The following is a 25427-nucleotide window of genomic DNA, read 5'->3' as shown; positions in this document are numbered from 1 at the left end:
TAAAAATTTGAAAAGACCAAATTAAATTGCCCATGTTCCCAATCACATCTCTGGATCTCCAGAACTGCTCTCATGTTCAAAGGATTCTCCTTCGTCTTTGACCTCCTCACAGATGTTTGTGAAAAAAATTCTAATCACTTTCAGTGTATATTTTAATTATACATAACAAGAGCTAAATTAAAATATAATACATTAAATCACCAGGTTGGAAAAAAAAAAAAACCCACTAACTTTCAAGGAAGGAGAAAACGTATGAGACTCATGGTTCTTTTCATCTAACTGCAATTAAAATATTGATAAACAAAATTCTGTGCAAAAACAACAAAAAATTAGCATGGAAAGATGTAGGGTGAAAGGATTAAGATTATAAATAGGTATTGGGGGCAGGCACTGTGGCGGAGCAGGTAAACCTGCTGCCTGCAGAGCCAGCATCCCATATGGGTGTCAGTTTGAGTCCCGGCTGCTCCACTTCTGATCAAGCTCTCTGCTATGGCCTGGGAAAGCAGTAGAGGATGGCCCAAGTGCTTGGGCCCTGCACCTGCATGGGAAACCCAGAGGAAGCTCCTGGCTCCTGGCTTCAGCCATTGAGGCCATCTGGGGAGTGAACCAGCAGATGGAAGACTCTCTCTCTCTCTCTCTCTCTCTCTCTGCCTCTCTGTAACTCTGCCTTTCAAATAAATAAATCTTTAAAAAAAAAAAAATCTAGAACCCCATGCTATGCTTAAAAAATAAATAATAAATAGGTATGGATTTGTTCATCAAATTCTGCAATAAAGGAACTATGAAAGCATATACTGGCAATTATAAAAAGGAGACATCTGGGGAGCAAATAAAGAAGTCCTATGTTACATAACGAACAGTAAATTTATAGAACTCAGCTACCTGTACGGTAAACATAAATAAGTTTGCAAAGAAGTCCAGAACTTATGATGAGCTATTTGAGACCGAACACTAATTTGTACCTTGAAATGTTCTTTCCTTGGTTTTAATGTCTGAAAAACAACGCTAAAGTGGAAGGAAATCTGCATTCATCCGTCACTTCTTATGTTAGAGTGCTCCCTGCTAAGACATACCACTAAATCTGCACTTTTTCTATGACTCAGGAGGGATCTAAATGTAGAAATAACATTTTTAGGGGAGATGATGCAAACAATCAAAAAGTTGAAGCTCTTTTTGAATACACCACTATTCCAATTTCTCAACAAACTGGCCTCCCTCTTCATAGTCAGTATCAAAAGGATCTGGGGTCAACTATGTTGAAAGAAAGAAAAAAAAAACAGTATGCCAACTCAACTAAAGAGCAAGTAGCATATCCCACTCCGTTCCTCTCTTCCAGTTGAAAGGATGAAGTAGGTGGCTCATCTGTGTCTCGCTTCTGTCCCCTGAGGTCCAGGGATTAACCGACGCCATGGTCATTATGGTCTTTTAAGACATAACCAGGAGCTGGCGCTGTGGCATAGTGGGTAAAGCCGCCACCTGGCAAGCCAGTATCCCATATGGACGCCGGTTCGAGTCCTGACTGCTCTACTTCCGCTTTCTGCTATGGCCTGGGATAGCAGTAGAAGATGGCCCAAGGCCTTTGGCCCCTGCACCCTCGTGGGAGACCCGGAAGAAGCTCCTGGCTTCAGACTGCACAGCTCCAACCATAGTGGCCAACTGGAGTGAACTATCGGATGGAAGACCTCTCTCTCTCAGCCTCTGCCTCTGTAATTGCCTTCAAATGAATAAATAAATCTTAAAAAAAAAAAAAAGACATAACCAGATGAAACGAATCTTAGGAAACAACCATACGCAGGACCACATTTTCTAAAAGCATGTGTGGCAGCAAACTAAAAGCCGGCGCAGTTCTATGCACTATAAACGATGTATTCACTTCACTTCTTCAGTTACTTGTAGAGTGACTGCTTCTCTCCTTCTTCATCTTTCTACACATATCGAGCTCACTGTGTACCAGGAATACCCACAAGGAGTCTTAATCCCCGCACGAAACGAACACAGAAGTAAAACGGCCCGACACTTGTGGAGTGCTCCCCACAGCCTGCTTCATCCCCTCCTCACACCACGCTGTCCCGACCGCTGGGCCGAAGATCACGTCCAGGACTGGCAGCGCTCGTCCGGACGCGGCTGGGGACGTGTCCGGAGCCCGAGCTGACCGCGCGCGCCGCTCACCTGTAGTAGACAGCCAGGTGTCCCTCCTCGATCTTGTGGATGGAGGCGTAGAGGAGCACAGCCACCAGCCCCGCCACGGCAGCCACCAGCACCCGGGCTTGAGTCATGTTCATCCTTGTCGCTCCTAGGCGAGCGAGGCAACGACCCTCAGCCCCGTGAGGGACAGGCCCGCCCCCTCCCTCCCTCCTCCGGGGAGCCGGCGCCCCCTCACAGGCTGCGCGGGCGAGCGCGGCGCCCTTTTCCCCGCATTTCTCCTTCCTCGCACAGCCCGCTGTCCCCTCGCCAGCCCCTCCGCCCGAGGCGGCCCGCGGGCCGCTCCTGCTCGGCGAGCGTCGCGACGCCCCCTCCCCTCCGCCGCTCAGTCTGCAGCAGGCACCGAGAACGCGCCCAGCCCTAGGCTCCGGAGGGAGACCCCCTCGGCCGCGCCTCACCGATCAGTGACGCATCGCCCCCACCCGCACGTGCAGCCGCCTCTCCGGCCGCGCCAACCGCCGGCCCCGCCCACTCGCCCTGCACTGCGCCTGCGCGAAAACGCACAGCCACGCAGTGCCCCGCCTGCGCCTGGAAACGGGAAGCGAGGGGGCCAAAATACTCCAGCCGCCCTTGCACTCCAGTTAGAAGGTGGGATGCTTCCCCCTGTGTGCACTGCTGGTGAGCTGGTGAGGAACAGCGGTGCTCTGGGGGAAGCGGGGAAAGGAAAGGCCTCTCCGACAAGAAACCAGTCGGTTTGCTTTTGTGCAGAGAACCCGCTGCCCCACTCTCAATGCGGTAGCTGTTCCTTTCGTGGCTTCTTTTTGGATGTATTCCCAACCCTACTGTGCCGCAGCACGTGCTCCTGGCGCGGACCGTGCACTTCTGGGGCAACCAGACTTGTTGGCTGCAAAAGGACGAGGAAACTTCGGTCTGCCTGCATCACTCACTCAAGTTTTTTCCTTGGTTTTTGTCGGTGTGAGAGAGAATAGTTGTGCCCGAATGCTGACCAGTTAGGGCTTTACCGTGGATGTTTGGCGGGCTAGGATAGGACCAGACTTTTTTAAAGCCAGGAATGCACTTTTTTTTTCCCCCTGCTGATGGGGGAACTGGATGTCTAGGGGACAGAAAGAACTTTGGCTGCGTATTCTGTTGTTTTCAAGTTTTGCACCACGTACATATATTACCCAAAATGAAAAAGGGCAAAGGAAAAGGGTCGAGTCTGGCATGAGATGGATTAATACAAGGAAAGTAAGCCCCGCGTGTTAGTGTAGGTTGGTCAGAAATGGCTTCTGCTTTCGAAGGCTAGAGGTGAGGCCACAACTGGACAGGGCTGAGTAAGGTTGGAGGGGCTTCTAATCTGGAGCAAACATGGGAACACAGTGCTTTAGGAATCTGCAAAATGGCTGTGAAGATAGACTGAAGGCAGGGAAGCCAAATAGTTAAGAAACTGCAGGCCTGAGCTGACGCTGGTAGTAGCAGTGAAATGAAAGATAATCAAAATTCAATTCCCCATTAAAGCAGTCATTCCCAGATCACTTTACCCACTTCCTTTAATAAGTTCACTTATCTGTATCATTCATCTGATTTTTATTTCATAGCAATGTCAGGGCTCTTGTTCCAAACTTAGCTATGTTAACTTCCAAATTATATTTGCAGACTTAGCTATATTAACTTCCAAAAATTGTGTTTTCTCGATGTATTTTCTTAGTTCTTCATAGGTTCGCAAATTAAACATATTTCATGACTGTCATTCAAAGCAGAAAAGATGTTACCAAACAAAAAACTACAGCGGTCTGCTTTGCACCAAATGCAAAAGTTTGGAGGTAATCTTACTGTGGTCTGTTCTGACTCATACCAACTGCCCCGACAGCCTCTCAGCCACACACCATCGAAATGGCCCCTACTCTATAGCAAATTTTTACCTACTAATACAGTGATACTTAAAAATACATGGTCATTGAAAAAAATTCTTAATAATTCTAGTGCTTGGGAGACCTGCAAATGGTCAGACCTCCAGATAAGCACTTTTATTGTACAGCCTGTGTTGACTGTTTCTGATCTTGCCATGTAGTTTTAGTATCTTCCAAGCATCAGATACCCAATAAACGTTTATTATTAAAACATGGGGAGGGGCCAGCACTGTGCATTCAGGCACTTCAGCATCCACCTGAAGTACTGGCATACCATATGGGTGCCAGTTCGAGTCCTGACTGCTCCACTTCCGATCCAGCTCTCTGCTATGTCCTGGGAAAGCAGTGGAGGATGGCCCAAGTCCTTGGGCCCCTGCACCCGCGTGGGAGACCCAGAAGAAGCTCCTGGCTCTGGATCAGTTCAGCTCCGGCAGTTGTGGCCATCTGGGGAGTGAACCAGTAGATGGAACACCTCTCTCTCTCTCTCTGTAACTCTGACTCTCAAGTAATAAACCTTTAAAACAAAAGCCCTGGGGAGCAGGCATTTAGAGATGCCTGTGTCCCTATATTGGAGCGCCTTGCTTTGATTCCCAGCTTCAGCTCCTGACTGCAGCTTACAACCAATACAGATGCTGAGGCTGCAGTGTTGTGTCTCAAGTAATCGAGTTTCTGTCACCCACATGAGAGACCTGGCTTATATTCCTGGCTCCTGCCTCCTAGTTTCAGACTCAGCCTAGACCCTGTTGTTGCAGGCATTTGGGGGATGAACCAGTAGATGGCAGCTCTGAGTATCTCTTAAATAAATTTAAAAATTTTTTGGAAATAGGGATGCAAAAGAGACTGCCTGTTACTGTAACTGATAGAGAAACAGTGGTATGTGGTTATTAAAGACTACAGGAGAAAACAAACATAAGGTTTCACATTTGTGTCACTGTTAGCAAATATGGGCAGGGTGGGACTGTGACATTGGTTATAGGACAAAATATGAGCATGACTTTTTGACGTAAGTAGTGACAGGATATCACAGAGGAAAACACTCAGAGAAGTTGCCCAATACTAACTTTACGCTAAATCCTGAAAGTACAGGCAAAGTATTATGTTATTCTGTGCTCCAGTTCCACCTCCTGGAACCTTCACACTTTCCTAAACTATATTCAACTATTATATCATAAAAACCTATTATAGGGGCTAGCGCTGTGGTGTAGCGGGTAAAGCCGCTGCCTGCAGTGCCGGCATCCCATATAGTCACCGGTTTGAGTCCCAGCTACTCCACTTCCGATCCAGCTCTCTGCTATGGCCTGGGAAAGCAATAGAAGATGGCCCAAGTCCTTGGGCCTCTGCACCCATGTGGGAGACCCAGAAGAAGCTCCTGGTTCCTGGCTTCGGGTTGGCGCAGCTCTGGCCATTGCAGCCAATTGGGGAGTGGACCAGTGGATGGAAGACCTCTCTCTCTCTGCCTCTGCCTTTCTGTAACTTTGACTTTCAAATAAATAAATAAATCTTTAAAAAAATAACCTATTATAATGAATAGAGATTCAAAAGGTAATTTAAAATCATTTAATATACAAAGTGAAAAACTATAATATAAAAGCATTTCACATTTAAAAAAATACCTTCTAAATTATTTAGTAGATGATAGAGATCCACAGTCCTTTACCTGAAACCCTTGGAGCCAGATGTTTCAGTAATATGAAATGTTCCGATTTTATGAAGGTAATTCAGTGCATGAACCATACTACAGTAACCCTCGGCAGAGTCTGGCAGCACCCCAACTCGCCCCTGCACTGATCAAACACATTACTGTTTCTGCAGCAAAAAAAATCAATATTCACACTAAATGGGATAAGTAGTCAGTGTCAGTTCAGATTATATTTGCCAAGTGAGTTTTGTCACCAGACTTATAAAAACCTTGTTTTCATAAATTTTTGGACTTTGGAATTGTAATTACAAACAAGGGAGTACAGACCTTTATAAACATACATGATAAAACACAAAAGACTGTTTAAACAAATGATCCATTTTTACAAATTGAAGAACCTATGAGCTTTCAAACACATTATAAATTAACAGGTATCTTCTCTTTGATATTAAATGTACATCTTAAATACATATACACATAGCATACAACATGATTTATGAGAGTCAACTGGTATTAAAGGCAAAGATGCACAATCCCTTCTGAATGAAGAAAATTAAGTGTGCGGCAAAAATTAAAAATGGGATTAAGCCAACTCCTTATGATGCCACGAAGTGTACTTTTTGAGTACAACACAAGGAGGTAGGGTTTATTCTTCAGGAAGTACAATTTTACTTGTGAGCAGTCTCTTCCACAGAAACACAGGTAGACAACTTAAAATATCTTAGACAAGGTTTTCTTCTCTAAGTTTGGCTTTATGTCAAAAGTGAAAACTTTAAAAGGTATTTTTAGTCAGTTAAATAAATAATGTTTATCAAGTTTGAAGACGAATGGGTCATAAAGATGATCCTAAGTGGCTGTAGTATTAAATATTTAAACAAAGTCCATTGGCTTTTTATAAAATCCTATTTGTTCAGAGCTCAAAATTCCTCAAAATCAAAATATTGTGCTTATAAAATTGTGCACAGTTTATGATCATTGCCATTTCTCCAGTTGATGTGTTTGAAGATGGGTTTCGACACGTGCAGCAACAACTTCCACAGGTTTGGGGACAGTGAACAAGTAGCAAGTCATCCTGTTAACCAGCTCCAATCTAGATTCTAAAGGCATGAAGAAATTAAAATTAGCTGTTGACTGTAAGTAGTAAGTATATGGGTATTAATTTTTGCAAGTGTTCTGTAATGATTAATGAAAGAGGAAATACAGACTTGACATTGAGACTAAATGTAGGAAAAGTTAATGCAGTAAACATTTTGTTGTAATTTCTTCAAGTTTTAACAATTCAATAGTTTGAACAAATCCTAAAATATGCACTTGTATTAAATGCAAACTATATTAACATAATCCATTTTATATTCAGCAGGTATTGTATTGGAATTATAGTAAAAGTCCCATTTTATTTGAACAAATTGACTACTAGAGCAAAAATGTACAAACCATTCAATTTCAGTAGGCACATTACAAAGAAAGGCTTACCACTCATTTATTTTGACCAAAGTGATTACTGATGACACAATTCTAGTACATCCCTGAGTAATAGAGAATTTGAGGTTAACAATATTCCTCAAATGCTCTTTCCTCTGAACTCTGTTCCCTGTATATACATCTTGAATGCCAGATAAGGCTAGCTTGGAAAGTTAAGGCCTTTACACCCAACATACCTAAAATACATGTCCATAGTCAGACAAAACTTACCATCATACTACTGCCCTGTTCCTCATTTGCTTCACGGATAATAGTGCTTAAATGGCCAAGACAATTCAAATTTTCTTCTATCATTTGTGCAAAAGTCTCCCTGTGGAATAAAAGAACAAAACCTTTTAAAATTCAGCAAAGTGGCATATGAATTTCCACTACTTTCTGGTCTTCTAGGGCAGGATGACCCCTGCCCTTTTTGCAAGCCAGCAAACCACTGCAGGTAACTCCTGTAGTCTTCAGTTGCCTCAGCCCTCCCACCCCAGGCAGAATCCTGCTTCTTCCAAGCTGCTGCCTCTGCCTAACTCTAATGATAAGAAGTCCATTGGAACTCCAATGTAATTTTCCTCTGAAATGTAAACAGTGTTTGCATAAAACATTTTTTCCACTGGTGAAAAACACGATCCTGTGGCACAGATGAAAGGTCTCTTGGTTTATGGAATATTTCTCATTTCTTACAAGTAGTAAAACACCAGCACGTTTATTTCAGACACAAAAGTAGGGGAGAAACTACAGAAGTATTATCTGTTCCACAGATAGCAGAGAATGTGAGGAGGTCTGGCTGGAACCTACAGATGACAACAATGCAAAGGAAAACAAGCAAGCTGATGCATTAGGACAACAGAAGATAGGGGAGCCCAGACCGAGAAGTTTCCCTGGAAGTCTGTATTTGAAGGAGATCATGATTCTGATTTCCACCTTTGTGCTTCTTCTTCCATGTGGCCTGCACCATCAGTCCCTGCTCTACGTCAGTTCTAGGCTATGGTTAACAGCTGCTATTAGCTTAGAAATAAATTCTGATTCAGTTCTTATTCAACAGATGAAACACTGAGCTGGGGACCAACATTGTGGCATAGCTGGTAAGGCTGCTGCCTGCGGTGCTGGTATCCCAAATGGTGCTAGTTCGAGTCCTGGCTGCTGTACTTCCAACTGTTGCAGCCATTTGGAGGAGTATACCAGTGGATGGAAGATATCCATCTTTGTCTCTTCCTTCCTGCCTTCCTTCCTTCAATCCTCCTTCCCTCTCTCTAAAATTCTGCCTTCCAAATAAATAGATAAATAAATAAATCCTTAAAAGAAAGAAAAGAAACATTGAGCCAACAGTTCTTAATCCTTGGTAGTTAGGTAAGCACCAAAGGTACAGTGTAATTGAAATCAGTTTTCCTTTATAATGTATTCCTTCTTGATACACTTTTACGAAGAACCACATCTTAAATTGAAAATTATTTGTGTAGAAGTGGTATTTGTAACTATTATCCCTTTAACAAACCAAAATGCCTTTAATGAAAGCAAAAATGTTAAAAATGTTTTAAATTTTACTTCCTAAAACTGATTAATGGACTATTTGCTAAAGTAATTAACTATAGCTTGTGCTATGCTTGTAGATGTACTACATTTGGGCCAAATATACAAAGATATACCCTGGGACTTGCTTTCTTTAAAAAAAAAATACCTGATATCAGCTTGCCTTCCTGCCATGTGCTTTTTCTCTCATGAAAGAAGCGTACAGAATGTGCAACTGCATGGCCTCCTGAGCAGTGATGTAACATGGCTGCACTTCTGCAAAGCTAATTATGGGCAGAACTTCCAGGAAATGCTGGTGCCGTAGAGGTCTCCATGAGTTGTGAGAAAAGCGACAATGCACAAGCTAGCAAAGAGCCACTGGCCCTGGATACGGTACATCTTATGCTGAGAAAATAACAGAAATGGATAGTATTCAGCTTTTAGCAGAAGAGTAGAAATTAATAAAAGAAATGCAGGGATTAAACTTGAGTTCTCATGTGCAAAATCAACTTAGGGCACTGAAAAAAAGTCTGATCAGTCTGATCTCAGAAATGCTAAGTAATAAAGTAGAGTAGATCTTAACAATTTATTAGAAGTATAATCAAGGATCCCACAATTATAAATGCAAAAAGATAACATACTTTCTTATAGAGATAAACAGTTAAGGAAAGAATAAGGTTTGGGTAAAAGAAATTGGTAAGCCAATAACAGAAAAGACTTAAAACTTGGACTTAGCTCAAATTAAGCAACATTGGTTGAATATTTACTTCCCATTAAATACATTGTCTACACAAATCTTCAGAGCAGTTCTTTCAGAGTTCTCATTTTAAAGGTGAGGAATATGAACATTTAAAAGTCAAGTGAATTGCCCAATATTATTACAAAGAGACATTCAACCCTGGTCTGAAGTCACCAAGGACCACCTTAACTACCACACTTTACTGCTTCATTCCTACCACTGCTCTGCAAATACAACTATCTATTGTTACAAAGTGAACCCACCCATCTTGAGGAGTTACCACGCATGACAGAGGATGTTCACGTTGTGCTGAAGTTGGGGGCAGCCATGCTGATGCCTGAGGGGTTACTGTACCCTCTAAACTGGATCCTACAAGAGACCGGGCAGGACTCTGTGTCTAAAGGGAGGAAAAAATAAAAACCAAAAGATAAGAAGCAAGCACCTCTGTTGACTTACACAATTTCTTACCATATTCCTAATATTTAAATTTCTTTCCCTACTTATATATGCAGAGAGTATTTACAAAACTATTCCCACCTGGACACACCACCACTAACTATCAGGTACATGGCCTTTTCTTCATTGACTAAAATGAAATGTATCTGCCCCTTTAATACCAGTTTAGTTGGGGTGGGGAGAACCCACTTAAACAAAAGGTAGATTTCACGATAGCCACATCTATCCTAATAATCCAGGGCCGAAAGGAGTATAAAAACAGAAGAACTGGCCGGCGCCGCGGCTCACTAGGCTAATCCTCCGCCTTGCGGCGCCGGCACACCGGGTTCTAGTCCCGGTCGGGGCACCGGTCCTGTCCCGGTTGCCCCTCTTCCAGGCCAGCTCTCTGCTGTGGCCAGGGAGTGCAGTGGAGGATGGCCCAAGTGCTTGGGCCCTGCACCCCATGGGAGACCAGGAGAAGCACCTGGCTCCTGCCATCGGATCAGCGCGGCGCGCCGGCCGCAGCGCGCCTACCGCGGCGGCCATTGGAGGGTGAACCAACAGCAAAACGGAAGACCTTTCTCTCTGTCTCTCTCTCACTGTCCACTCTGCCTGTCAAAAAAAAAAAAAAAAAAAAAAAAAAAACCAGAAGAACTGAAAAGGAGAGTGGTAATAGGATAATCATGAAGTCCCGCATCTCAACAGCTAGTCCAGACACCAAGCAAGGAACATGAACCTCAACCCAATATAAAATACATCTTTAAGAGGCTCCAGCTCATGCTGATAAAAATCCTTTTTGCAGGGAATAACAACAACTCAAAGTCACCTTAAATTACTTATTAAAATTACTTACACAGGCAATTTTAAGGAGATGCCATATTTCTTTCTGCCTCTTTCCTTGCATAAACATGACAGTATTGTCAGCTTCTTTGATGTTACTGAGGGCCACATCCACCTTGGGGAGTAGATCAATAATCTTCTGCTTACAGCCCAACAACTTGCTGGAGAGATTAAATCAGTATCAGTTAACTTACACAAACCCAAAGATTATATAGCAGACTCCCAAACACAACCAGGGAAATTACCACAATCAGCATGAGATTTAATGACTGATCTGAGATTTAATGGCTGATGCCCAACCCAAAGTACTGGTATAACTCTTCGTACGTCTAGTATATTCACCAATGAGGGTATTATACTTCAAAAAGAACATGATAAAGTATTCTGTCTTTTCAGTAGGAAATAAGCAATTTTTCTACCTTAGATGGCCAAACAGCTCCTTAAGAACTCGGTCCTGACTCTGCACAGTATGCACAATGATCTTCACCATCTCTGTGCTGTCACTGTAGGAATGATCTATAAAACACTTTAGTCAGTGGATGTAACTTTCCTTCTGCATAAACATACCAGCCTCCAAACAAAAACTTCATAAAAACTTGAAACTAATTAATAAGTGTCTCCATTTACACTAAAAATTGGGTGATGACAGAAGATTTTAAGATTATCTAAAAACAATTATGTTTATCAAAGAATAAAGCTGTGTTTGTGTCTGTGTATCCAAAGTGTATATGAATCTATATCTGCACCTTCAGAGACGTTAGTGGCCTGTGCTTCAGAAGAACAGTTCTGTCTTTTTTTATTTTTTTTGGACAGGCAGAGTGGACAGTGAGAGAGAGAGACAGAGAGAAAAGTCTTCCTTTTTCCGATGGTTCACCCTCCAATGGCCGCTGCGGCCGGTGCACCGCACTGATCCGAAGCCAGAAGCCAGGTGCTTCTCCTGGTCTCCCATGCGGGTGCAGGACCCAAGCACTTGGGCCATCCTCCACTGCACTCCCGGGCCATAGCAGAGAGCTGGACTGGAAGAGGAGCAACCAGGACAGAATCCGGTGCCCCGACCAGGACTAGAACCCGGTGTACCGCAGGTGGAAGATTAGCCTATTGAGCCGCGGCACCAGCCAGTTTTGTCTATCTTTAAATCATCCTAACCCAAACCCCAAACACACATACAGCCTCTGGCCAGCAGATTGATTTTTCTTGGATAATTATCGTCACTTATTTAGAAACTCAAATGAACAATATATCAAACTTTCACCACTTCCAAAAAAGGTCCTTGCCCCAAAAAGCTTGCTTAAAATTTCATGTTTATTCATCTGTTCACAGCCCACAAAAACCTTAAAAAAAGTTGAGTGACTTAAACCAAATCTGATATATTAATAAAGAAATCTGTAGACACTGAAAGTTCAGTCTGAGAGTAGTATGACGTCTTAAAGCCAAGTGGCACCTAATGGATATCCTCAAATGGGATAGTTGTGGGTCACCGTGAGTTTAACAAATTACAGGAGATGCTACTTCAATTTTAAAAAAATACTAGCACTAACCATTATATTTCAGAAAATATTACTTAAGTTTAAGGGTTCAAAGTTGTTCATGCATTGTACTGGCATTTTCTATGAATAATATTTAAGCATGAATGCAAAAATATTATTATTAATATCTGTTACTAACTACTTATGGGCACTGGTTTGAGACTCCATTTCTGATCCAGCTCTGCTATGGCTTGGGATAGCAGTAGAAGATGGCCCAAGTCCTTGGGCCCCTGTACCCACGAGGGAGACCCGGAAGAAGCTCCTGGCTTCAGATCCGCGCAGCTCCAGCCGTTGCAGCCAATTGGGGAGTGAACCACTGAATGGAAAACCTCTCTTTCTCTCTCTCTCTCTCTCTCTCTGCCTCTCCTCTCTCTGTGTAACTCTGCCTTTCAAATAAATAAATAAATCTTTAAAAAAAAAAAAAAAGCTGTGTTCTGGGGCCAGCGTTGTGGTGCAGTGGGTTAAGCCATCACTTGCTTATGCTGGCATATCATATGCCCCACATACAATTTCTCTGGTGGCTCCACTTCCTATCTAGCTCACCACTAATGAGCTAGGAAGGCAGAGAGGACGATGGCCAAAGTGCTTGGGTTCCTGTCACCCATGTGGGAGACCTGGATGATGTTCCAGGCTCCTGGCTTCAGCCATTTGAGGAAATGAACCAGCAAATGGAAGATGGATCTCCCTCCATCCCCCTCACCACCTCTTCCTTTCAAATAAATCTTAAAAAAATAAAAAAACTGTGTCATTTGTTATAACTCCAAAGATTTCCTCCATAATTCAACTTTATTCCCCATATATCTCTCACTTTTCCATCACTAAGAACAAGAGATGAGGCCCCCAAACTGTTCTCCAAACAGCTCTCCTGCCCAAGTCCCACAGACCAGGCCTAAGAGCTTTCTCATATAATTAGCTTCTTCAGACAGCCAAAAACTATAGAACTACAGTCTTCTCCAGCAGGAAGAATGAAGAAAGTTGGTTTTCACCATGTTCAACTGAACGAAAAGCTTCAACTCTAAGCTAGAAAATATGCCAGACACTATACATCAAGTGTGATTATATAAGTCTCAATGATGGAACTTGTCACAACTAGTGACAAGTCAAAGGTGACTCAGTTCAAGAAACTACCTGGATAGCAAATTTATTTTTCTGATTTGCTGATATACTGGCTGGGCTACTACAAAGTTTTTGACTGAGTCATTAGATAAAATTGTTTATATCTTCATTTACAATATCTCATTTACTAGAAGATGGGAGACATGAATATTGATTAAAGGAAAAAATTTTAGGTGCTGGCGCTGTGGTGTAATGGGTAAAGCCATGGCCTATGGTGCTAGCATCCCATGTGGGCACTAGTATGAATCCTGGCTGCTCCATTTTCAATCCAGCTCCCTGCTAATGAGCCTGGGAAAGCAGTGGAAGATGGCCGAAGTGCTTGGGCCCCTGCACCCACATGGCAGACCTGGAAGAGGTTCCTGGCTCTTGGCTTCAGCCTGGCCCAGTTCTTTTTTTTTTTGACAGGCAGAGTGGACAGTGAGAAAGAGAGAAAGGTCTTCCTTTTGTCGTTGGTTCACCCTCCAATGGCCGCAGTGGCCGGCGCGTTGCAGCCTGTGCATCGCGCTGATCCGAAGCCAGGAGGAGCCAGGTGCTTCTCCTGGTCTCCCCTGGGGTGCAGGGCCCAAGCACTTGGGCTATCCTCCACTGTACTCCTGGGCTATAGCAGAGAGCTGGCTTGGAAGAGGAGCAACTGGGACAGAAACTGGCGCCCCGACCGGGACTAGAACCCGGTGTGCTGGTGCCGCAGGCGGAGGACTAGCCTATTGAGCTGCGGCACAGGCCAGCCTGGCCCAGTTCTGACTGTTGTAGCCACTTGAAGAGTGAACCAGCAGATGGAGGATCTCTCTATCTTTCATTCAAATAAATGAATATTTAAAATTTTTTTTTTAAAAAAAGAACTGACGCATTTGAAATCTTAAATTTTAGTATTTTATTCTCACTTAAATCACAATTTTGTTAAAATCTTCAAATTTTAGTTTTCTTTTTATTCCACCAATAGAATCCTAATCTTGGATCAATTCAATCATTTGCTTTAATAGGTACTTACCTAAGCTACTAAACATATAGATATTTTTTTTTCGCTCACTCAGTTATCAGATTTTTACTTCTACTCTGGATTAATATCTGTTCTTGATTACAACACCTTCCATTGCACACAACAGCTTTTAAAAGTCTTTAGCACATTCCTCATATCCATGAGGTCATAACCTCTTTCATTAGTTAACCTCACTACCTGCTTCAGGATAGCAGCCAAAGGCAGTAAAAACCCTGACCTTACAACCCCTATTCCTACAAAAGAATCTGTATGGACATCTATTCTCCCTTTAACATCAATGGCAGCAAAGCTAATCCCTCCTACTAATCTCTGTAGTCAACTTCCAAAATTGTTCAGGGACCATGAGCTTTTGTTTCCAGGCATATAATTATGCTCATGTGCTCCTGAAAACTGACCTCCTGTGAGTTTATATGTCCTTTTAGCTACTCACCTCTTCTTTCCTTAATAGCCAAACTTCTTTTTTTTTTTGACAGGCAGAGTGGACAGTGAGAGAGAGACAGAGAGAAAGGTCTTCCTTTTGCCGTTGGTTCACCCTCCAATGGCCGCCGCGGTAGGCGCGCTGCGGCCGGCGCGCCGCGCTGATCCGATGGCAGGAGCCAGGTGCTTCTCCTGGTCTCCCATGGGGTGCAGGGCCCAAGCACTTGGGCCATCCTCCACTGCACTCCCTGGCCACAGCAGAGAGCTGGCCTGGAAGAGGGGCAACCGGGACAGGATCGGTGCCCAGACCGGGACTAGAACCCGGTGTGCCAGCGCCGCAAGGCGGAGGATTAGCCTAGTGAGCCGCGGCGCCGGCCCTATAGCCAAACTTCTAAAACAATCTAGATAAAGAATTTTCAAACTCCGCCTCAAAACTTCTTAAGACCCCCCCCCCAAAGGATTTTTCAGGAATTAAAACAAATTTTAAGATATTATATATATAATATATATATATTAATTTATTTAACTATATTTTCCAAAGCAAAAAAAATTTAGTGAGTAAACTGGCATTGTTTTATTTTTTTACAAGTCTTTTTTTTAAAAGATTTATTTTTATTATTTATTTGAAAATCAGAGTTACAAAGAGAGAGAGGGAGAGGCAGAGGCAGAGAGAGAAAGAGAAAGAGAGAGAGAGAGGTCTTCTACCCGCTGGTTTACTCCCCAATTGGTCGCAATGGCCAGAGCTGTGCCGATCCGAAGCCAGGAGCCAGGAACTTCTGGGTTTCCCACACAGGTGCAGGGACCCAAGGACTTGAGCCATCTACTACTACTTTCCCAGGCCATAGCAGAAAGCTATGGAAGTGGACCAGCTGGGACACAAACTGGTGCATATGGGATGCTGGCACTACAGACAGCTTTGCCCGCTATGCCACAGCGTCGGCCCCACAAATCTTTTTTTTTTTTTGACAGGCAGAGTGGACAGTGAGAGAGACAGAGAGAAAGGTCTTCCTTTTCCGATGGTTCACCCCTCAATGGCTGCTGCGGCCGGCGCACCTCGCTGATCTGAAGCTAGGAGCCAGATGCTTCTCCTGGTCTCCCATGTGGGTGCAGGGCCCAAGGATTTGGGCCATCCTCCACAGCTCTCCTGGGCCACAGCAGAGAGCTGGACAGGAAGAGGAGCGACCGGGACAGAATCTGGTGCCCCGACCGGGACTAGAACCTGGTGTGCCGGCGCCGCAAGGTGGAGGATTAGCCTATTGAGCTGCGGCGCCGGTCCCCGCAAATCTTTTTAATATTGCCACTGATCCCATCAGAAAAATCAGCTTTGGGAAGCTGACACATTCCAGTGGGTAGACAGAAGTTTTCTAAAATCATAATTTTTTTACTTGAAACATGGAATTTTATCATTGACAATAAACACTGTTGGCCTATTCCCCCAAAGTCAAAGTAATTCATTTTTTTTCACTTACTTACTGAGAAAGAATCTGCTGAATACTCAAATATGAATAGCCATAGTCTGACAGTCACTCTTTCAAGTAAAAATGATGTTACATGAAAGAAGAGACCAGTCAGCTAGCAATGTAAATAATTACTGAAGTGGTTTCCCTAAGACAACCATCAACTTCAGTGATAGCAGAAATACTTCACAAGTACTTCTCATTTATCACACAAAATATTAAAAATATGCACTCAAGGGCTGAATTTGTACTTTATAAAAAACATTCTTAAATGAAACCAGAACTTTACTTTAAACTATGAGTGAACGATGATGAAAAATAGAACTATTGGCAAGCATAACGTGGTGCTAGTGTCATGATTCATACAAGGTGCAAACCATTTTACTCAAGAATGCTTTTGAACCATCAGTGAATATGACAACATGGTTATAAATGGCAAATAATGTCTTAGCATGATGAAAATAGCTTTGATCTTATACTCTGAAAAAGTTTCTAGGACTCTTAAGGGTCCATGAGCCATCCTTAAAAGAACTGCTAGGGGGCTGGTGCTGTGGTGTAGCAGGTAAAGCCGCAGCCTACAGTGCCGGCGTCCCATATGGGCACTGGTTTGAGTCCTGGCTGCTCTACTTCCAATCCAGCTCTCTGCTATGGCCTGGGAAAGCAGTAGAAGATGGCCCAAGTCCTTGGGCCCCTAAACCAATGTGGGAGACCTGGAAGAAACTCCTGGCTCCTGGCTTTGGATCAGCACAGTTGCGGCCATCTAGGGAATGAACCAAAAGATAAAAGGCCTACCTCTCTCTCTTTCTGCCTCTGCCTCTCTGTAACTCTTTCAAATAATTAAATAAATCTTTAAAAAAAAAAAAGAACTGCTGGCCTAGACTTACCTCCTCCATTTCTTTGCCTCCAAGTTCCCCCTAAAACCACTACAATCTGATTTCTGTTTCCTAAGGTCATTATATTTTGCAAGGTCATAATGATGTCCCAACTGCTAAGTCCAATGAATATTTTCATTGTTCATCATTTTCATCATTACTCTTTAACTCTGTAGCTTTTTTTTTTTTTTTTTTTTAAGATTTATTTGAAAGTCAGAGTTACACAGAAAGAGAAGGAGAGGCAGAGAAAGAAAGGTCTTCCATCCACTGGTTCACTCCCCAATTAGCTGCTACAGCTGGAACTGTGCCAATCCGAAGCCAGGAGCCAGGAGTTTCTTCCAGGTCTCCCAAGTGGGTACAGGAGCCCAAAAACTTCGGCCATCTTCTACTGCTTTCCCAGGCCACAGCAGAGAGCTGGATCGGAAGTGGAACAGCCGGGACTTGAACTGGCATCCATATAAGATGCTGGTGCCGCAGGTGGAGGTTTAGCCCACTAAGCCGCAGTGCCAGCCCCTAAATAATATCTTGCAGGTACATTGTACCAGACAGTTTCCAAAGTATTTTCTCAAACATCTTTTTAAATACATTGTCACAGCATTCTCACTAAATAAGGAAAGCTAGGTTTCAACCCTATTTTGTAGAAGAGGGAATGAGTCACAGGGAGATCTGCCTGAAGTCACTTGGTCAGTAAAGCAGCCAATCTAGAATTCAGGCACTCTGATTCCTAATCCAGTGCTCTTGTAGTAGACCACATTTAGCAGATGTTCAACAGCAATTATTTCACCAATGAAACAAGCAATCAGTGGCTACTGCAGATGAAGGTATCATTTTCTTCTTCTTTTTTTAAAAGATTTATTTATTTGAAAGTCAGAGAGAGAAAAAGGGAGAGATAGAGAATCTTCTACCTGCTGGTTCACTCCCTAGATGACTACAACGGCCAACACTGGGTCAGGGTGAAGCAAAGATCCAGGGACTTCATCTGGATCTTCCACGTTCATGAAAAGATGCCCAAACACTTGGGCCATCTTCTGTTGCTTTTCCTGGTCTATTAGCCGGGGGCTGGATCAGAAGTGGAGCAGCTGGGATGTGAACCAGTGCCCATATGAAATGTCAGCATTGTAGGCAGTGGCTTTACCTACTATAGCACAATGCCTGCCCTGAAGGCATCATTTTCAAAGTAAACTGCTTTGGCCTAGAACATGGGCATTCCTTCTAACTCTACTCACTGCATACCTGAATCCCTTGTATGAAATTATTTTCAATCTCTATAATCCTAAGTAGCACTTATTTTTTCATATATTTTCTTGTTTCCTCTTCTTTGAGTTCTTGTTTTCTTTTGCATTCCTCCTTTTCACTTTGCTTTTTAAAATTTTTCTACCTCGAATTTCTTTACTGCTTGCCCTTTTGAATCTCTTACATTCTCACAAATTAAAAATTATCGCACATACCATAAATGTCTCAATGGCAATACCAAAATTGGAATTTATTCCATAGCTTTTTAAAGATGTAAAATTTTAAAACTTAAAATCCCCCAAATTTGTTCAGCTATTGACAGTTTCCTAAAATTTCTTTAAATATTATAAGAGTCTTACCTGCAGGTCTGTGCTTTAACTGCTTATAAAGATCAATGGCACGCTGTTCCCTATGAAAGAGAAAACATGCTTCCATTTGTGAAGGTAATTTAATGACTTCAATAATCCACAACTTGAACAACTTTGATTTTTGAATACTGATCCAATTTTAAGTACGTACTGTCACTGAATATTTTATAGAGCATATTATTAATAAGCAAAAATTAGACAAAATTCTTAAAATGCAAAGTTTAATACACTTCATGTCTGCTCTAATCTACCACCACAAATATAACATCCTTGCAATAGAAACATTCAAATAGACAAAAACTATGGTTTGTGTTTAGAGAAAAAAAATTTGTCTAACCCAGACATTCAGTAATCTCTTGGACCAGAAGTATAGTAAATATGAAAATAGTTTGTGGGGCCAGCGCTGTGGCCTAGCGGATAAACCTCCACTCCCGATCTAGCTCTTTGCTACGGCCTGGGAAAGTAGTAGAAGATGGCCCAAGTCCTTGGGCACCTGCACACACAGGGGAAACCCGAAAGAAGCTCCTGGCTCCTGGCTTTGGATCGGCGTAGCTCTGACCATTGTGGCCAACTGGGGAAGTCACCCAGTGGATGGAAGACCTCTCTCTATCTGCCTCTCCTTCTCTCTCTGTATAACTCTTTCAAATAAATTAATAAATCTTAAAAAAAAAAAAAAGAAAAAGAAATAGTTTGTAACTTAGATGTGCTTAGAAAATTTTCACACTCATATGAAAAAGATGCTTTGATTGAAAAAGCAAAGAGGCCAGCATACTGGAGCAGCAGGTTAAGCTGCTGCTTGTGACACTGGCATCCCATACCACAGCACCGGTTAAAGTCCAGGCTGCTCTGCTTCCTATCCAGTTTCCCACATCACATATCAGAGTGCCTGGGATTGAGTCCCAGCTCTGTTTCCAATCCAGCTTCCTGCACCCTGCGAGGGAGCAAGGGATGGCTCAAGTAGTTGTGTCCTGGCCCTTTGCATGGGAGACTGTGATTGAGTTTCAGGCTCTTGGCTTCAGCCTGGCCTATTCTCAGTTATTGTGTACATTGGGGACGAAACAAGAAGATGGAAGAGATATCTTTTTGTCTCTCTACCTGTTAAATAAATAAATTTTAAAAAGATTACAGCTATCAAGACCAACAACACAAGTATATCCTTACAGAGATTCCATCAAGTCTCCCTGACGTCTTCCGTAGGGGCTCTTCTGTAGCTCCATGATTTCAGTGTGCAAGGACATAATTTGATCCTCCAGATATCCAATAACACCAACCTAAGATATGATGAAAACACAAGTTGTAGGCTTACAACTACACAATGGAAAACTCGGACCTCAAGGATACAGAATGCCTTGCTGATGCAGCAGAATGAAATAATTTAATATAAAACATAGATTTTTATCAAGGTCTTTTTATACTTAAGATTCTGACAATCTTCTACATAAAGACATACTTATTCTATATTTCTTGCTTTTCCTTCCTAATAATAGCAGACTACTACCATTTACTTTTTCCTCTGGAGAAACAAAGAGAGGTGCCACTAATAAGACAAAAAAAGCAGCCATGAAAACCACTGTTGTTACTAGAATAATTTTAAGAATGATAGAGAGTACTGCTGATAAGGTATAAACTGGGACTGTCCCAGGAAAACCAGGGTGTACAGCCATCCTAGATAAACGAATCAAAAATAATTAGTGACAGGTACTATTACTGACTTCATTTAATCTTCAAACACTACTAGAAAAGATAGTTTCCATGATAGTTTCCAGGAACTGAAGCTTGTGAGTCCAATTTATCCCTAAGCGCTTACTTTTGTCCATTATGGTACCCACCCCTAGAAACACAAAGCATCTGTTGGATATTTGTCTGAAATTCAGGAATGACAGGAACAATCATCTTTATATACCAAAATCAAAGATAATTTCCAAGGGAGACATCAAGAATAAGAATGAGATCTGTGATTTTTTTTCTTACCTCAGCATAGTGGATGGCCTTTTCTTCCATTTCTTTCCATGCCTTTAGCATTTTTTCTGAAGCTTAAAAAAAAAAAGTTTAAATTAGTTAATTCAGAAACAGGTATGACTTTAATTACTGATCTACCTGTTTTCCTGTCACATCAAAATAAAAAATGTGTTATGACTTATCCCCCAAAAAGATACATTGAAGACCTAACTGCTAGTACCTCAAAGGGTGACCTCATTTGGAAATAGGGTTATTTTAGATATAATCAGCTACATTAATATTCAGACTGAAGTAGGGTAGGACTTTAATCCACTATGACTCAGTCTTTAAAAGAAATGACACATGGCCGGCACCACGGCTCACTAGGCTAAGCCTCCGCCTGCGGCGCTGGCACACCGGGTTCTAGTCTCGGTTGGGGCACCGGATTCTGTCCCGGTCGCTCCTCTTCCTGTCCAGCTCTCTGCTGTGGCCAGGGAGTGCAGTGGAGGATGGCCCAAGTGCTTGGGCCCTGCACCCGCATGGGAAACCAGGAGAAGCACCTGGCTCCTGGCTTCAGATCAGCGCGGTGCGCTGGCCGCAGCGGCCACTAGGTGGTGAACCAACGGTAAAGGAAGACCTTTCTGTCTCTCTCTCTCACTGTCCACTCTGCCTGTCAATAAATAAATAAATCTTAAAAAAAAAAGACACAGGAGTACAGTCATATACAGGAAGAATGCCATGTGACAATGAAGACAGCTGTAGTTAACAAACCAGGGAAATCCAAGGCCTGCTGGCAAACCTCAAGAAGCTAGCAAGAGGCCGGCGCCGTGGCTTAACAGGCTAATTCTCCGCCTTGCGGCGCCGGCACACCAGGTTCTAGTCCTGGTTGGGGCTCCGGATTCTATCCCGGTTGCCCCTCTTCCAGGCCAGCTCTCTGCTGTGGCCCAGGAAGGCAGTGGAGGATGGCCCAAGTCCTTGGGCCCTGCACCTGCATGGGAGACCAGGAGAAGCACCTGGCTCCTGGCTTTGGATCAGCAAGATGCGCCAGCCACAGCAGCCATTGGAGGGTGAACCAACGGCAAAAAGGAAGACCTTTCTCTCTCACTATCCACTCTGCCTGTCAAAAAAAAAAAAAAAAAAAAAGAAGCTAGCAAGAAGCAAGGAAAGAGTCTTCCCTAAAGGCTTCAGAGGGAAAAAAGCCTTACTGATAACTGAATTCTGGACTTTCAGCTTCCAGAACTCTAAGACAATAAATTTTTGTTCTTTTAAGCTTTCCAGTTAGAACAGTTTGTTAAGGAAGTCCTGGGAAACTAATGCAGATGGCTTTCAATTAAAAAAAAAAAAAACTTTAATATATGAATATATATTTTTTTTAAATCAAATACTATAAAAGGATGTAAAAAGAAAAGACTCTTCTTCTTCCCTTCTATTGTCCATTCTAAGGGATCTTACTATAATGATTGTTTGTTACACGGACTCATACTCTATTCCTTTACAAGTGAGACAATCTCTATATTCTTTTTCTTTACTATTTTCCACAAGTTAAAAAAATTACAGCCAATTAAAGATCCAAGTGATCTTTTAATATCAGCACATAGATATCTACCTTATTCTTTCTGAACAGGTATACAGTAAGCCTGTGACAAGTCAAAGATATTTCAATGAAATAATTATATTTTGTCATTGATGAGAAGGCCAATAATACACAACTAGAAATAAAACACCTATTATAGAACCAGCTCTGGGAAGTAATTTATTCACCTAACTGGACACTGCTCATCGTTTACTGTGAGATACACATACCTCACTCAGAACAAGTACACAAATAGTATCTGTTTCCTAAAATGGATTTGTTTCATGAAAGGAAACGGAAATACTTGTGGGAATTCCTTCAGTTTACTTGAATTTTAACTGTTTTTTACATTTCCTTGATACATCTAAAGGAGAAAAGTCCAATGGTGAAAATATGGAGATTGTGTTCTGTAAAAAACAGTAGGAGTCCACAGAAGGTGATTAGAAAGAAACATAACCTTGGAATTATTTGCAGTATTATTTATAGACAGATAGGAAGTGTAGATTTCCCTGGCTGTGCTGGCCCATTGGGCTGCTATTAAAAAAAATACGGTAGAGGCTGGTGCTGTGGCGCAGTGGCTAAGGCCACTGCCTATAGCACCAGCAGCCCATATGGGTGCCGGTTCTAGTCCCCGCTGCTCCACTTCTCATTCAGCTCTCTGCTATGGCCTGGGAAAGCAGTGGAAGATGGCCCAAGTCCTTGGGCCCCTGTACCCACGCGAGAGACCTGTAAGAAGCTCCTGGCTCCTGGCTTCGGATTGGTGCAGTTCTGGCCATTGCGGCCATTTGGAGAGTGAACCAGCAGATGGAAGACCTCTCTCTCTCTCACTGTCTCTGACTCTCCTCTCTCTGTAACTTTGACTTTCGAGTAAATAAATAAATCTTAAAAAAAAATATATACAGTAGACCAGGTGGCATAGAAATAACTTTTTTTTCTTACAGTTCTAGAGGCTCTGGAAAGTACAAAATAAAGGTGCTGGCAGATTTGGTCTGTTAAGTTCCTGCTTTCCAGTTCACAGTAGTTGTCTGCTCGCTATGCCCTCACATGGCAGAAGAGACAAGGGGTCTCACTCAGACTTTGTTATAAGGGCTCTTATCTCATAAAGGCTCTAAACTCAGGACCTAATCACCTCCCAAAACCCTACCTCCTAATATCACCACATTGGCAATCAGGAATTCAGCACAAGAATTTTGAAGGGACACAAAAACTGGCTAAGAAATCATCCCAGTCTAAATTTTCTATCTATCAAGAACTGAGACTAGAAATTCAGATTCTTAAATGGTTTCTGTATTATTCTTTTCTGGAGCTAAATAATTTTAGTTGCTCAACTAAGGGATTTTAAAAAGAGAGCTAACATTTAAGACAAATATGGCTGGGGCCAATGCTGTGGCATAGCAAGTAAGGCCGCCACCTGCAGTGCCAGCATCCCATATGGGCGCCAGTTCAAGTCCTGGCTGCTCCACTTCCTATCCTGCTCTCTGCTATGGTCTGGGGAAGCAGTAGAAGATGGTCTAAGTTTTTGGGCCCCTGTATCCACGTGGGAGACCTGGAAGAAGCTCCTGGCTCCTGGCTTCTGATCAGTGCAGCTCTGGCCATTGCGGCCACTTGGGGAGTGAACCAGCGGATGAAAGACCTTTCTCTCTCTCTAGCTCGCTGTCTCTGCTTCTGCCTCTCTATAACTCTGACTTTCAAATAAATAAATAAATCTTTAAAAATAAAATAAAACAAATATGGTTTATGATGATCTAAGTTATCCTGGCTTTTATTCTAATATTCATATAAATGAAACAACTGGCTTTGAGTCAGGAAGGCAAAACAGTAGACGGCTTCAAGAGACTAGATATTCCTTTCAAATACATTATCCAAACACTTACATATCCCATATGTCATTTGTTCGCTGTATCTCTCCAAGTCAAGCTGAATGCTTTTGTGAAAAAATTCCAATTTAGCTTTCAGTTGCTGTGATGCCGAGATCAAAGTGTTCTTCATTTTTGTCAAGTTAGCATTATATCTAAGAAGGCTTAACCTAAAGCACAGCGAAAGAAAGAAGGTTTTGTACTATATCAGCATTTATAAACACTGGACAAAAATTTAAAAACATAAATTGCTATAAGCCCAAATCCCAAGTTTCTATTGTCAATTTATGATAAATACCTAATCTCTAAGATAGTCTATAATAAATAATCTCCTTACATAAGGCCTGTTCAAAAACTACTACTCTCGTGCCACTGGAATTGGATTTCAGTCCGTGAGTAAGAATTCTACAAGTCAGATCTGAATGTCACATTTTCAAATTGGCCCAATATATTAGTGCTACATGAAATACTGATTGGTGAAAACTGGCAATATTAATTCTTTAGTATCTGTTGAACATGACATTGTGCTTACAAACTACAGAATCCACTTACATTGCTGCTCTTTGTCCCTGAAAGAGCCTGCTGTAATCTTCCTTCAGCCCAGACACATAGTGCACTGCTTCAGCCCATACTTTACGTAGCTGTATAACTGGAAGTTGTATTTTGCTGTCCTGTACTATATGCAAGAGAAGAAGGCAAGATACTTTTGAGGATTTTTAGAGGACTTGTCATCCTCTATGATTTCCTATGAAAGTCTGACAAATTGTTACAGCTCAGAAAAGCCTAGGACACATGACAAATGGTATCCTGGATTGATCTTAGAATAGAAAAAAAGACATCAGGTGAAACTAAGGAAATGTGAAGTAAGTGCACAGTCAATAATGACATTTTGGTTCAAATGTACCATACTAACGTAAGATGTTAATATTAATGTAAACTGTATGTGTGAGGGAGGGAATTATATGAGAATTCTGTACTATCTACTCAATTTTTCTACAAATCTAAAATAATACAAATCGTAAATAAAGCTATTAGTTAAAAAACTAAAATAAAAAAGGAAATATGGGGGAGATGTGGGTGTCTATCTGTCCCAGCGGTTAATTCCCAGTTTGGGATATCCACATCCCTTATTGGAATGCCTGGTCCAAGTAAGAGCTACTGGGGCCAGTGCTGTGGCACTGTCTGCAATGCCAGCATCCCATACGAGTGCCAGTTTGAGTCCCAGCTCCTCTGCTTCCAATCCAGCTCCCTTCTAATGTACCTGGGAAAGCAGCAGAGGATGGCCAAAGTCCTTGGGCCCCTGCACCCACGTGAGAGACCAAGAGGAAGATCCTGGCTCCTGGCTTTCGCCTGGCCCAGCCCTGGTCACTGAGGTTATTTGGGGAATGAATCA

The 25427-nt window shown here is 42.4% G+C and overlaps 2 protein-coding genes across 5 annotated transcripts in view; both read right to left on the bottom strand.

Annotated features, from left to right (window-relative positions):
• The window catches only part of ERLIN1 (ER lipid raft associated 1), a 40205-nt gene extending 37541 nt beyond the window's left edge, over positions 1-2664 (bottom strand). For both annotated transcript variants that reach the window (XR_009868320.1, XM_062214591.1), the window contains exons 1-2: positions 2601-2664; positions 2170-2293 (exon numbers count right to left, since the gene is read on the bottom strand). Coding sequence is in view for 1 of the 2 variants with exons in the window: in XM_062214591.1 (XP_062070575.1) it covers positions 2170-2282 (113 nt within the window). In the remaining variant the exon portion in view is untranslated. The remainder of the gene's footprint in view (positions 1-2169; positions 2294-2600) is intronic.
• A 2916-nt stretch (positions 2665-5580) lies between these two features.
• The window catches only part of CHUK (component of inhibitor of nuclear factor kappa B kinase complex), a 45242-nt gene continuing 25395 nt past the window's right edge, over positions 5581-25427 (bottom strand). For 2 of the 3 annotated variants that reach the window (XM_062213866.1, XM_062213868.1), the window contains 10 exons: positions 24587-24710; positions 24053-24204; positions 20639-20700; positions 19829-19938; positions 18659-18708; positions 11101-11197; positions 10695-10842; positions 9670-9803; positions 7384-7483; positions 5581-6788 (listed from right to left, as the gene is read on the bottom strand). In XM_062213866.1, coding sequence (XP_062069850.1) covers positions 6759-6788; positions 7384-7483; positions 9670-9803; positions 10695-10842; positions 11101-11197; positions 18659-18708; positions 19829-19938; positions 20639-20700; positions 24053-24204; positions 24587-24710 — 1007 coding nt within the window. In that variant the 3' untranslated portion in view covers positions 5581-6758. The remainder of the gene's footprint in view (positions 6789-7383; positions 7484-9669; positions 9804-10694; positions 10843-11100; positions 11198-18658; positions 18709-19828; positions 19939-20638; positions 20701-24052; positions 24205-24586; positions 24711-25427) is intronic. The other variant, XM_062213867.1, reaches the window with a different exon arrangement.

Source organism: Lepus europaeus, chromosome 17 (genome assembly GCF_033115175.1).
Source record: "Lepus europaeus isolate LE1 chromosome 17, mLepTim1.pri, whole genome shotgun sequence".
NCBI classification, from domain to species: domain Eukaryota; kingdom Metazoa; phylum Chordata; class Mammalia; order Lagomorpha; family Leporidae; genus Lepus; species Lepus europaeus.
Note: the sequence above shows the minus strand (reverse complement) of the source record. Positions and strands in the feature narration are given on the sequence as shown.